The sequence below is a fragment of the Ursus arctos genome, unplaced genomic scaffold, assembly GCF_023065955.2.
Source record: "Ursus arctos isolate Adak ecotype North America unplaced genomic scaffold, UrsArc2.0 scaffold_22, whole genome shotgun sequence".
In the NCBI taxonomy this organism is placed as follows: Eukaryota; Metazoa; Chordata; class Mammalia; order Carnivora; family Ursidae; genus Ursus; species Ursus arctos.
The window spans coordinates 56,309,771-56,322,440 of NW_026622897.1; the positions used below are offsets into that span (position 1 = coordinate 56,309,771).

The window sequence follows — 12,670 nt, forward strand, 5'->3', positions numbered from 1 at the left end:
GGAGTGGGATCAAGAGGAAAACGAGGGAGAGTGATTCAAGCCTACAAGGGGACAAATAATTCAAGATGATTTCCTCTAAGATAGAGAAGAGAACTGAGGTAGTATAGAGGTGGAATGTGGATTCAGTTATTTTAAAATTTGTTTTGGGGGGCTCCTGGGTGGCACAGCGGTTAAGCATCTGCCTTCGGCTCAGGGCGTGATCCCGGCGTTATGGGATCGAGCCCCACATCAGGCTCCTCTGCTAGGAGCCTACTTCTTCCTCTCCCACTCCCCCTGCTTGTGTTCCCTCTCTCGCTGGCTGTCTCTATCTCTGTTGAATAAATAAATAAAATCTTAAAAAAAATAAAATTTGTTTTTGTTTTTTACACTGCAGAAATAATGATGTATGGGGGAATTATCTGGTAAGGAGAAAAAAAGTTGAAGATACAGAGGTCACAGGGGAGAATGGATGGACAAATGTTCTACTTTGAGAGGAATGTAAAGCATTTCAAAGCATAAAATGCACTTAAACGTAACGATTCCACAATTACCAGAAAAGGCCAGCGTTAGAGGTCCATCTCATTCAATTCTCTAGCTTGAGATTATAGAGCTAAGTGCCTCACAGAGCTAAATTGGTCAAGTTCTCAACTCTGCGGTTAAGGAAGGGAACTAAGCTCTCAAACACACTAACATCTAATGACTGATTAGAGGTTTTAGGAGAAGTATTCACCAAAATCCCCCCGAAGCAATTGCTCTAGAAACACCTGAACTCAGCTGACTGGCTTTTCATTTGCTCCTTCTCACATACTGAGGCTCATGTCCAGCACGGAGAGATTTTCTGAGAAGTGTAGTGTATTCGTTTCCGTCATAACAGTCTTTTCTGTTTTATAAGGAATATGTTAACTACCTGGTCACAGGTGTTTGGTCTCGAGGCTGTAAATAATGGGATTTAGCCTAGGTGGAGCCAAAATGCAGACCCTGGCAAGCAGGATGTAGACATGAGGTGAGATATGACCCCAAAGTGCTGAGTAATGACTGGGGAGAGCCCAACCCAGAAAATAGGACGGTGACACAGACGTGGGGTCCACAGCATGGAGAGCTGTGTAGTGAGCATCTTGGGACGGGATGCAGAAGACAACATGTATAATTAGCAGACAGGAAATAAAAGTGATCACAATATCTACGAGTGTTGGCATAAGGATAATACCATACCAGGTATTTTCTTGGATATCATCATAGGAAACTTGGGTCAAGGCAATGTGTTTACAACATACCTGGCAGGATGTTACATCTATAAAAAGTCTGACCTTTCAGAAGAAATATTAGCAAGTGGAAAGCCTCTTGGTTATATTAATTCTACAGCTGAATGGAAGACAGACAGGAAGGGAAAAGATGGTGAATACTGGAATCCATCAGAAACAGTTATTTCCCTAGTAAGAAAAACTGATGTATTGATGTTTACTATCATTGCGACCTTTAAAAATTATCTTTTCAGTGTAAGACATTGATAGATATTTATGAAACAACACAGGACAGCAAGTATGATTCCAGAATATTATTCTATTCCAGAATAGAAATTGAGGGTAAAGAATCTTGTCACAGCTCTAATAAAGCAGAGCTGGAATTGGAATCCTTTCTTAACTAACCATACAATTTGAAATCTGTAAAATGGGTCAAAAGAAAGAGACCTTTCTGAATTAATGGGCTTGACAAGGTCTTCTGGTTGGGCTTAGGGGGAGAAGGAAGGGTTGAGGGAGGAGTCGAAGGCAGCCGATGAACAGATTGCCCTGGCCTATTACCCCACCACAGACTGATAGCATGAATGATACTATAAAATTTTGTAATTCTTTACAATTGGAACTCCAGCATTTTTTATTTTGCTTTCTCATTAGTGTCTTTTAAGGCAACAGTGGTAACATTCTGTGAAGACCTGTGAAGATTCTATATAGTTCTGTAAAAACATTGCGCACACTGCCTCCAGGCCAGCTGGAGGCTGAGGAGTTTGGAAATGGCTGTGTCGTCCAAAGTATGAGGAGCCAGGTGCTACGATGGAAAGAAGACAACTGGGCCCAAACTCTAAGGGCCGGTGGAGAAGATAGAAAAAAAGTTAAACTGCTTCAGATTCTAGAAGCTGGTGGTTTAGTGCCAGAGAGCTCCTTAACCCCCACCCCACCCACCTCCACACAAAAAGCATGCGTAAGTCCTACCATCTTTGGCTGGTTATTGAATTTACATCTGTTTGCAGATGAGCCCCCACAATACGGGTAGTGAAAAGTTCAGAGATCCAAGGAATGAAGCAGCACCACTCATAAAAGGACAAATTGGTAAATTGGATTTTTTTTTTAATTAAAAAAAAATTTTTTTTTTTAAAGATTTTATTTATTTATGTGACAGAGAGACAGCCAGCGAGAGAGGGAACACAGCAGGTGAGTGAGAGAGGAAGAAGCAGGCTCCCAGCGGAGGAGCCCGATGTGGGACTCGATCCCGGAACGCCGGGATCACGCCCTGAGCCGAAGGCAGACGCTTTAACGACTGCGCTACCCAGGCGCCCCCCCAAAAAAATTTTTTTATTATGTTATGTTAGTCACCATACAGTACATCCTTAGTTTTTGATGTAATGTTCCATGATTCATTGTTTGTGTATAACACCCAGTGCACCATGCAATACGTGCCCTCCTTACTACCTGAAAAACTTTGAAGAGTTATACCCATTAAAACATTTGCTCTGAGAAGGTCCAATTAAGAAGATGAACAGACAAGCTACAGACTGGGAAAATGTATTTGCAAACCACACATCTGATAAAGGCCTTGTGTTTAGGATAGATAGAGAACTCCCAAAACTTAACAGTAAAAAAGCAACAAAAACCAAACAAAAAACCCACAAATACACCCAAAAAATCCAATCAGAAAGCAGGGAAAATACATGACAAACAAGCACATGGAAAATGCACATCATGAACATTTAGAAAAATGCAAATTAAAACCACAGACATAGAGCCGTCAGGGTGCTTGAAATAAAAAAGAGTGTTCTTGAGGGCATAGGGAAACTGGATGTCTCCTACATGCTGGTGGGGATGTAAAATGGTAGAGCCATTCCGGAAAACAGCCTGGTGGTTTCTTAGAATATTAAAAAGGTACTTACCATATAACCCAGAATTGCACGCTTGAACATTTATCTCAGAGAAACGGTAACTTAATTTACACCAACACCTGTGCATGAATGTTCACGGCCACTGTATTCATAACAGCCCATTGAGTATTTTCATCTTAAGACAATACTTAGGATTACATAAATTATTCATATCTGGGCTGTGTACTTAAGCAGCAAGTAGAATTGAGCCTTAATTTGTAAATATACAGTCATATTGCCAAGTGACAAGGGCTTAAAATAATGCGTGGCTAAGTAAATTATGGTAAACCCTGATGTAAAATACTATCCAGACATATAACTGATCATATAAGCTCACATATACTAGAAGCAATGTCAACAATGTACTTCCAGCAAATATGTACCATATGATAATATTTTCCAGGGAGGTACAGGAATAGATGAAACTATAGATACAGATAGAAATAATACACAGATTTAGATACAGATGCAGATGTAGATATGTAAATATAGAGATACGGTTACATCGCCATAGGAGACAACATTTTAACAATAAAATTGCATGGGGGCTGTAAGCTTATGGGTTTATGAGTTCCATGTCATGTTTGTCTTTTTTCATAATTTCTGATGTTTTCTACAAGGAAATTTTTTAAAGTTTTAAAATTAAAATTTAAAAATCTAAAAATTTAAAAACTTTTTTAAAAAAAATTTTAATGTTTTTTTATTATATGTTAGTCACCATGCAGTCCACCCCTGGTTTCTGATGTAAAGTTCGATGATTCATTAGTTCGTATAACACCCAGTGCACCATGCAATACGTGCCCTCCTTACTACCCATCACCAAGTTTTAAAATACAATTTAAAAAAGAAATATGGACGACATGGTATCTTCCTCTGAAAGGAAGTAACAACTAAAGAGCACACTGGAAGGAGCTGTGGTTGGAGAGAGTCACGGAGAAGAGATGAGAAGTGGGTGTGGAAGGAGGGATAGGAGTTTTCCACAAGCTGGTGGAGGTTATCCCAAGGCAGAGCAGGGACATGGAGAACATGGCGTGATCTGGAAAAGGTGAGGCCTTAATGGCCTGGTGTCCGACGCTCAGGTAGTTTGGGGGTGATATGGGCAGTGTTGCAGTAAAGGAGGTCAGGGGTCAGGTCACTAAATGCCTTGAATGCCCCACTGAGGAGGGGATCCCTGAAGAACATGGCCTGTTACAAGGATTAGAAGAGCCCCTTCCTCTGCACCCTCCCAGCACACATCAGCCCTCGGAAAGCACCGGAGGGATCAGTCTCCATTCCCTGTCCCCTCAGGGGTTGTTCTGCAAATACAAAACACACGATTCATTTACATTCTCTTATTAGACATTCATGTTGACAGGATATAATAGAAATAATTGCAAAATGTAGGAATCACTGGTTCTAAGAATGTCATTAATTAGAATGAAGGACATTAAGGAGTATATGATTGTCTAGAGACCTCACAAGATGTCTTAGAGCTTGAGAAACTCACTGAGAAACAGCTGAACAAAATCCCAGGCCAGAGCACTGCTCTCACTTCATCTATTTCTAAAGATCATGCTAGAGTCGTTAAGGATATATGACTTCTGAAAATCAATGCATCCTGTCCCAAGGTCTTTGTGGGAGCAGCCTTGCTCAGTCCAATGGGGCGCTGTGTCCAGTTGTTTTGACGACAGGGGAGTAAGTCCTGTAACCTCCCTGATGAACTTGCCCCAGAGGCAGAACTCACTGAGCCATTTCTGAGTGTTTCAGTGGATCCCTCCCACCCACCACTTCCAGAGACCACCTCACAGTTGGCTAGGGATTCTGAAAACTTAGTTCTTAAACCAAAGTGATTTCTGCTTTGTAAACAACACGTGAACCGCCTGCTCCCGGATTTGCTTGGTCTGGATCCCATAAATGACAGGATTGAGCATAGGTGGGGCAAGCATGCAAACGTTAGCCAACAAGATGTGGGTATGAGGAGGAATGTGGCGTCCAAACCGCTGAGTAAGGATTGTGAAGATTCCAGGCCCATAAAAGAGGACGATGACACAGATGTGGGAGCCACACGTGTTAAGAGCTTTGTGGCGAGCATCTCGAGAAGGCATGTGGAAGACAGCACAGAGAATCAGCACATAGGAAATAAAAATTAACACAACATCTAAAACCACCGTTAACATTAGGATGGAAAATCCATACCAGATGTTCACTCGAATGTCGTTACAAGCATATTTGGCCAAGCCAATGTGTTCACAGTAGGTATGTGGAATAATATTATTTTGACAGAAAGTCAATCTTTTCAAAAGAAATATCATGGGGAAAATTGTACCATAACTTCTCAGGAAGATGGTCACACCGATTTTCCCGATCAGAGCACGTGTAAGAATAGTGGTGTGTCTCAGTGGGTAGCATATGGCAACGTAGCGGTCAAACGCCATCACCAGCAAGACCCCTGACTCAGAGATGAAGGTGGTATGAATAAAGAAGAGCTGAGTGATGCAGCGATCCAGGGAGATCTCCCCAGCACGGAACCAGAAGATGGCCAAGGCCTGAGGTACTGTGCAGGTGGAGAGGACAACGTCTGCCACGGCCAGCATGCAGAGGAAGAGGTACATGGGTTCATGGAGGCTGCGCTTGGTGAGGATAATGCAGATGAGCAGGCTGTTCCCAAGCAGGGCGATGACATAGGAAATGCAGAAGGGGATGGAAATCCACCTGTGCTGGTCCTCAAGGCCAGGGATGCCCAGTAAGCGGAAGACAGTGTGGCTGACACCAGTGTGGTTTAAGGTGGTCATGCCTGGGGAGACCTTTCAGGACCTCACCTCCTATTCACAGACAGAAGAAAACACATACTCCTTTTAATATATTCTTAAGAAGAATTTATTAATATATTAATATTCTCTGTAAGTCACCTGAGCTTTTGGCATATCTCACATTATCTTCTCTGAATATACAAATAATAGGAAATGTGAGAAGATGAAGGATATGGTCTGAGCCCCAATGAGTGACAGCCAATTATACTTATTTTCTCTCTCAGCTAATCGAAGTAAGAGATATTAGTACGTATTTCACTTTCAGACAGAGGATTGTGAATACAGAGAAAATCATTATGCATGTCCTGTGAGGCTGTAACAAGATGATATTTGAACTTGACCTTGATATTGACTAGTTTATCATGAAGTGAAGACTGAAAAGAGAAGGGAGGCAGCATAAGGAAAGGTGAATATATGGATCACTGCACAGTATGTTCATGAATCATTTCCAGCCTAGCGTGACAGGTGTATAGGGAGTGCTTGAGAGGCAGGGAGGGGTGCACAGGGTGTGAAGAGCCTTGGTCACAACTTCACACAGGGGACAGCCATCAGATGTCTTAAAGCTATTAGTTTAGGATAATTACCTGTGAAGGTTTATTGGAATAGTAATTGATTGAAGAGACTAGATACTAATAGCTAAGTTTTATTCCAGGAATAGAATGGATCTGAACATAATACAGTCACAGAGGAATTAAACTTATATTTACTAAGCATTGTTTTTATGCTAGTGATTGCAGTATGCACGTTGCATGTGGCATTTTGTATACTTTTCATGGAGGGAGCAGATCTCTGCTCTAGGAAGTGGATATTGACTCCATTTCGCATGTAAATAAAGATTCAGAGAATATGAATCACTTGCCACATTTCACAACCAATAATTGATGGAAATGAGTTCGAAATTTCTCTGACTTCACCACATTCAGTTTGCTCACTTGTGAAGACGATCAAGAGAACTTTAACAGGTAACAGTCAGGGCTTCTGTGTCAATGTTCACACCTCGGGGAGCTAAGCTTAGAAATGACTGAGGAGCACCTGGGTGGCTCAGTTGGTTAAGTGTCTGACTCTTGGTTTCAGCTTGTGTCCTGGTCTCGGGTTGTGAGATTAGCTTGAGTTGGGCTCCATGCTCCACCAGGAGTCTGCTTGATTCTCTCCCTCTGCGCCTCCCCCTGCTGTGCTCTCTCTTGTGCACACACCTCTCTCTTTCTCTAAGACAAATGAATAAATCTTAAAAAAAATGACAAAGTGGAAGAAGAAAGGCATTATTTCTGGCCAGGGGGTACTGTATTCTGATAGAAACTAACATGAAATTTTACCATTTGCTTCCTAGCAGACTTTCCTTCATTCATCAGTTTAACCATTCAGCAAGCTTATCTGAAGCATGGGCTATCTTGCAGGCATCCGTCCTAACTGGGATTGTGGATTGAGGAAGTGGTGGGTATATAAGCAGATGGGTTCAGGAAGATGTTCCAGGTGTAGCTCAGAGGGCACCTCCTGAGAAGACAACCATATCTAATCCTTTTTTTCTCCAGAATGAAGAAGAAATGGAGCCAGTAATAAAATACCTTCTTCACAGGGTTTCTCAAGATGTTAGATGAAGGGGTATCTTAAAATATCTAGCTCAGGGGCCAAGATAAATCTTACACTTGCTAGCATTATTGCTTCCACTCCAGCTCCCTCTCCTGGAGCCTTGATTTTTCTTTCTGGAAAGGAAAATAGGCTCCTAGTTCTCACACGTGCTGAGATGCCCTGGCTCCTTCCCCCAAATCCCCTCCAACATCTGGCTTGGGACAGGTGACCAGTTCGCTGCCATTCTCAGGGCTCCTTCCATGGTTTTCCAGGAGGGGTCTGTAGTCTAAGTCAATGCATTTCCTTTTTCTCATCTCTAGTCTATAGTTATTAGGACATCTGCCACTGATAGGATTGCTTCTCCTGATTCGCCACACTTTAGAAACTTCCATCCAGCCCATATATCCTCAGCTCCCCTCCCAGACCTCACCTTCCATATCTGCTAGAACCAATCAGATTTGCACCGCTGGTCTTTACCACTTTGTCCACATGTATCAATAGCCTCCAAGAGTCCTGTCATCTCTGATCTGTTGGGGACAGAACACCAGCCCAGTCCTTACCTCGATCTGGAAACCTCTCCACCCCCAGATGTCTAATTCACTCACCAGCCTTTGGCTGAGTCTCCAGGAGGAGATGAAATGAGATCCATAATAAAATTCAGCCTGTGGGTCTGGAGTTGGGCTGTTTATCGTCTTTGGTGGAACCCTGGAGGGAGCACTTACACCAGGCCTCCAGGGACAGAGCCAGTCTCCACCAGCCTCACCTTCCCAAATGGGCTGGGTCTCTAAAACCATTTCCCGTCTCCCTCCCTTCCTCCTGATCCTCTTTTCTCTTGCTTCTCTCAAGATGCTCTGATAGGAAAGCTTTTCCATCTAATCTAGACTTGCTAGAGGCCTGTTTTAATGAATGTTGATTCATTTCCAACAGGAATATACTTATAATTAACATGTACCAAAACTTTATAAGTTTGTGTTCATCACGAAAAGGATCATGTTGACATTTTCATAAGTTTCTCTCTCTCTCTCTCTCTCTCTCTCACACACACACAATGGGATATTAGCCATACAAAAGAATGAGATCTTGCTATTTGTGACAAATAGATGAACCCAGGGAACATTCTGTTAAGTGAGATATTTCAGACAGAGAAAGACAAATACCATATGATTTCAGTTATATGTGAAATCTTAACAAAACAAAACAAAAAGAAACAGGCCCATAAACACAGAGAACAAACTGGTGATTGCAAGAGTGGAAGGGGAGCAGGATGGGCAAAATGGGTAAAAGGGAGTGGGAGGTACAGGCTTCCGGTTATGGAGTAAGTGACAGGGATAAAAGGTACAGTGTGGGAACAAAGCCAATGGTACTGTAATAGCACTTTATGGTGACAGATGATAGCTATACTTGCAGTGCATTGCATAACATATAAACTTGAATCACTGTACACCTGAGACTAATGTAACATCGCGTGTCAACAATAGTGCAATAAATACATTTTGAAAAATAATAAAAAGCTTAGGATAAATGAATGAGACCATGTGGAGAGAGAGCACAGTAAGGGCATAAAAGCACGACTGCTGACAACCATAAAGGCAAGGGTTTTGCTTAATTGCTCTATAGCTTAAACCTGAACTGTTCTTGGCATTTGTAGGCACACAATAAATACACATACGTTGCTGGTGGCCACGAAAAATGGTACAATCACTATGGAGGAAATCTAAATCTACAAATGCACTTACCTTTGACCATGGAAGTTACACTTTCAGTAATTAACCATAAGATTTATCAATAGAACTATCTAAATGAAGAGAGAGTAAAAGCATAGGAAAAAAGAGATCCTTGGGAATTGCTGGAACAATGCCAAAAGTTCTAACGCGTGTAGTTGGTGGGCTAAAATGAAATGAGAGATTGGACAGAAAAAAAAATTGGAAGAATTACTGAAATTTTCCAAATTAGGTAAAAGTCATTACTTTGCAGATTCAGAAAGATCAGTGGATCTCAAAGAAGATAAAAACAAAGAAAGCTATGGACTCTGAGAAACAAACTGAGGGCCTCAGAGGGGAGGGGGGTGGGGCAATGGGATAGGCTGGTGATGGGTAGTAAGGAGGGCACGTATTGCATGGTGCACTGGGTGTTATACGCAACTAATGAATCATCAAACTTTACATCAGAAACCAGGGATGTACTGTACGGTGACTAACATAATATAATAAAAAAACATTAAAAAGAATTAAAAAAAAAAACAAAGCTATGCCTTGATGCATCACAACCAAACTGAAAATTAAGAGAAAGACTGGGTGTTATATGCAAGTAATGAATCATGGAACTTTACATCAAAAACTAGGGATGTACTGTATGGTGACTAACATAACATAATAAAATATCATTAAAAAAAGAAAAAAAAAGAAAGGCAGTCAAAGAAGGCAGGGGAATGAAATTAAAAATGTATCTAAGGTCATCAAGACTCATATGCCTTCTTCTAATTGCTAAGTGTATTCAGTTGCATACTCTTAGCAGAATTAAACATCATTGTTCACGACTGAAATTTGAAACTTAGGAAAGCTTCGACACGATCCTTTTCATGAAGAGCACAAACATATAAATTCTCCCCGACACATATATCTCACATCTTCATTATCCATTCATCTATCGGTGGATACTTGGGTTGCTTCTGTATCTTGGCTATTGTAAAGCTGCAATAAGCGTAGAGATGCCTGTATCGTTTTGAATTAATGTTTTTATTTTCTTCGAATACCCAGTAGCTGAATTACTGGATCATAAGGTCTTTCTATTTTTAATTTTTGGAGGAACCTCCATACTCTTTTCAACAGTTTCTGCACTAATTTATCCTAAGCTTTTTAAATGGCTGCTAGCCTCCAAGAAAGCCTAATGAAAGTTGCAAGGTCCATATTTCCTGGAATTCACACATATATTCTATTAGTCAAAGCAAGTCAGATTGCATCTCATGAAGGGGAAATTGGCTTGTGTGCGCAGCCAAGAAAGAATTATTGGCAGCCATTCTTGCAGAGAGTCAACCACATTTGACAACCTGTCAGACTGACAAATGTTCAAAAGCTTGACAACAGGCTCTGCTGGCAAGATTATGAGGAAGAAAAGCACTCGCATACACTGCTAGCATAAAGTAGGGAGCTAGAGGTGAATTGTTGAGGATTGTGGAAGCATCTGGATCAGGCTACTGAAGGATTCATGAGGCATTTGAGAAATTAGAGTGACCCTGGGCTAGACAACCAATGGCTCTAGTATATATATCTGCACCTGTACACCAGATCCCAATTCCTGAGCCTCTTAGCTTCTATTTTCCCACAGTAGAGAAACCCTTCCTTGCCCTTCAAAGTATCCAATGAGTACCCTGGTCTGCAGGCTGGCCCTCCTCAGGATCCTATTTTGTCTCAGATTCATCTTCTTTTCTCTACTGTTGTTTTATGAGCATTGAATGAACAGCTGGACACCAAACCTCAGTAGTATTATCACTGTCTAGTCTTGACCCTTCCATCCCTTCCAGGAGGATAGCTTTCCTCAGGGGTGTGTGTCCTCCAAGTGGTTGTGTGGCCACAGGATGACCTGGTGGTAGCTGTCCTCCGCAGGCAGGTCCTCACAAGCCTCTCCTGGCACTTCTTTCACGAGAATGATTTTCAGTTGTTTCACCATGACTTAGAGAGTTACACAGGAACAAAAGGAGGAGGGGTTTTCCTACCACAGAAATAAAATGCAGAGATGAGGAGAGCAGAACTCAGAGGGGAAGGGGACTATGTTTACGCGTACTCACTACGTGCTCAGTGTTGAGTCAGACACTGAGTGAAGCAGAGACGCTGATGGTTGCCTATCTGTGACCTTCATATCTTGAATGCCTGGACTTCCCACTACCTGAGTCCTACACCAAGCCCCTCTCCTGCGAGTGGACATGAGGACGTCAATTCAACACACAGAGGGCATGGAAGTGGGGAAGCCCAGTATATGAGAACAACTTAATTGCCTTAGAGTTAATTTTATGAACAAATAAAAATGTGTCGATAGTCTTCTAACGACCTCCACAGGTATCACATGTATTAGGACGGATTTCATTAGTAAGTTATATACGAAATTGTTATTTACTATTGTATGCTGTTCTGAATTACTTGATGCCTTTTCTTTCACAAGGCTCATGTATTCTATAATCAAACATTTATATTCAGGATAAAAATAAAGGAAGAAAAGAATATGCAGAAAAGTGACTATAAATTACTGATCTCAGTGATGGTGTATTTTACATTAAACATCAAATGGCTTGTTGCGGTTCTCGTCGGCCAAAGGAATTAGTGCTTTCATCACAATCATAATTCACATGTTGCTGCAAATAGCCCTGCGTGTCCCACATATTCCTTTAGTTACAGACTCCAACCTACAATTTTTGTCACGGCCCTGGATAAATTGAACTTTGAATTTTGTCTTAATTATGAAGAAATGTTTTCTAGGAAGAGATGCCTGTGAAATAGATGTCTGTTTTAAGTAATGGAGAGTGCTGATTACAGTGAACGTAATGCCTCTTGAAAAGAGGCACAGGGATTTCTTAGAAGGAAACATTAAGTTAGGAGTGAGAGCATCTGAGTATGGAAAGCCACGAAGATGCACACATTCAATTTGAGGGTAGAGATCAAATTAACAGGGAAGGTGCCAGAGGACCAGGTGGCAAGAGAAAAAGGTGGTAGAAAGTAAGTATAATGACTCGGCCCATATGGGACTGAGGGTTGTTGGTGGAGTCAGAACCCAAGGGCACTGGGACCTTGGAATAAAAGTGACCTCCTAAGTCTCACAAAGATAATCAGTCTGCAGTCTAATCTGCAACCCACTAAATTTCCTCCAGTTACTGATTCCATTTCTGCTTTGAAAGACTCAGTCCGAAGCTGATGAGTGATTTTGTCGTACGTGAGGTGAGATTCTAGGAGTAGGGAGAGTAGAGCTAGATACTAGAAGTCCTTACAGGCCCAAGGTAATGGAGCTGATTTGGAATGCTGGAATGTCAGGACCTTTGTCTGGAGTCTTGTGAACAGATTGTGGTGGAGACTAATGGCCAACATTTGGGCTGATGGGGCAGACATAGATGGTAGTTTCTCAAAGGACTTTTAAAGTCTCATTTGGATTTGAGAAATTGAGTCCTCAAAAGAAAGCCTTGCTTTGGTCACTTATCTTAAATCTCTCTTACCTAGTCTTC

At 41.6% G+C, this 12,670-nt stretch overlaps 1 protein-coding gene across 1 annotated transcript; it reads right to left on the reverse strand.

The window, feature by feature from the left end:
- Positions 1 to 4,917: 4,917 nt before the first annotated feature.
- On the reverse strand, positions 4,918 to 5,880 carry LOC113269452 (olfactory receptor 52B4-like). The gene has a single exon (XM_026518342.2). The coding sequence runs from the start codon at positions 5,878 to 5,880 to the stop codon at positions 4,918 to 4,920; it is 963 nt and encodes a 320-aa protein (XP_026374127.2).
- Positions 5,881 to 12,670: the final 6,790 nt, after the last annotated feature.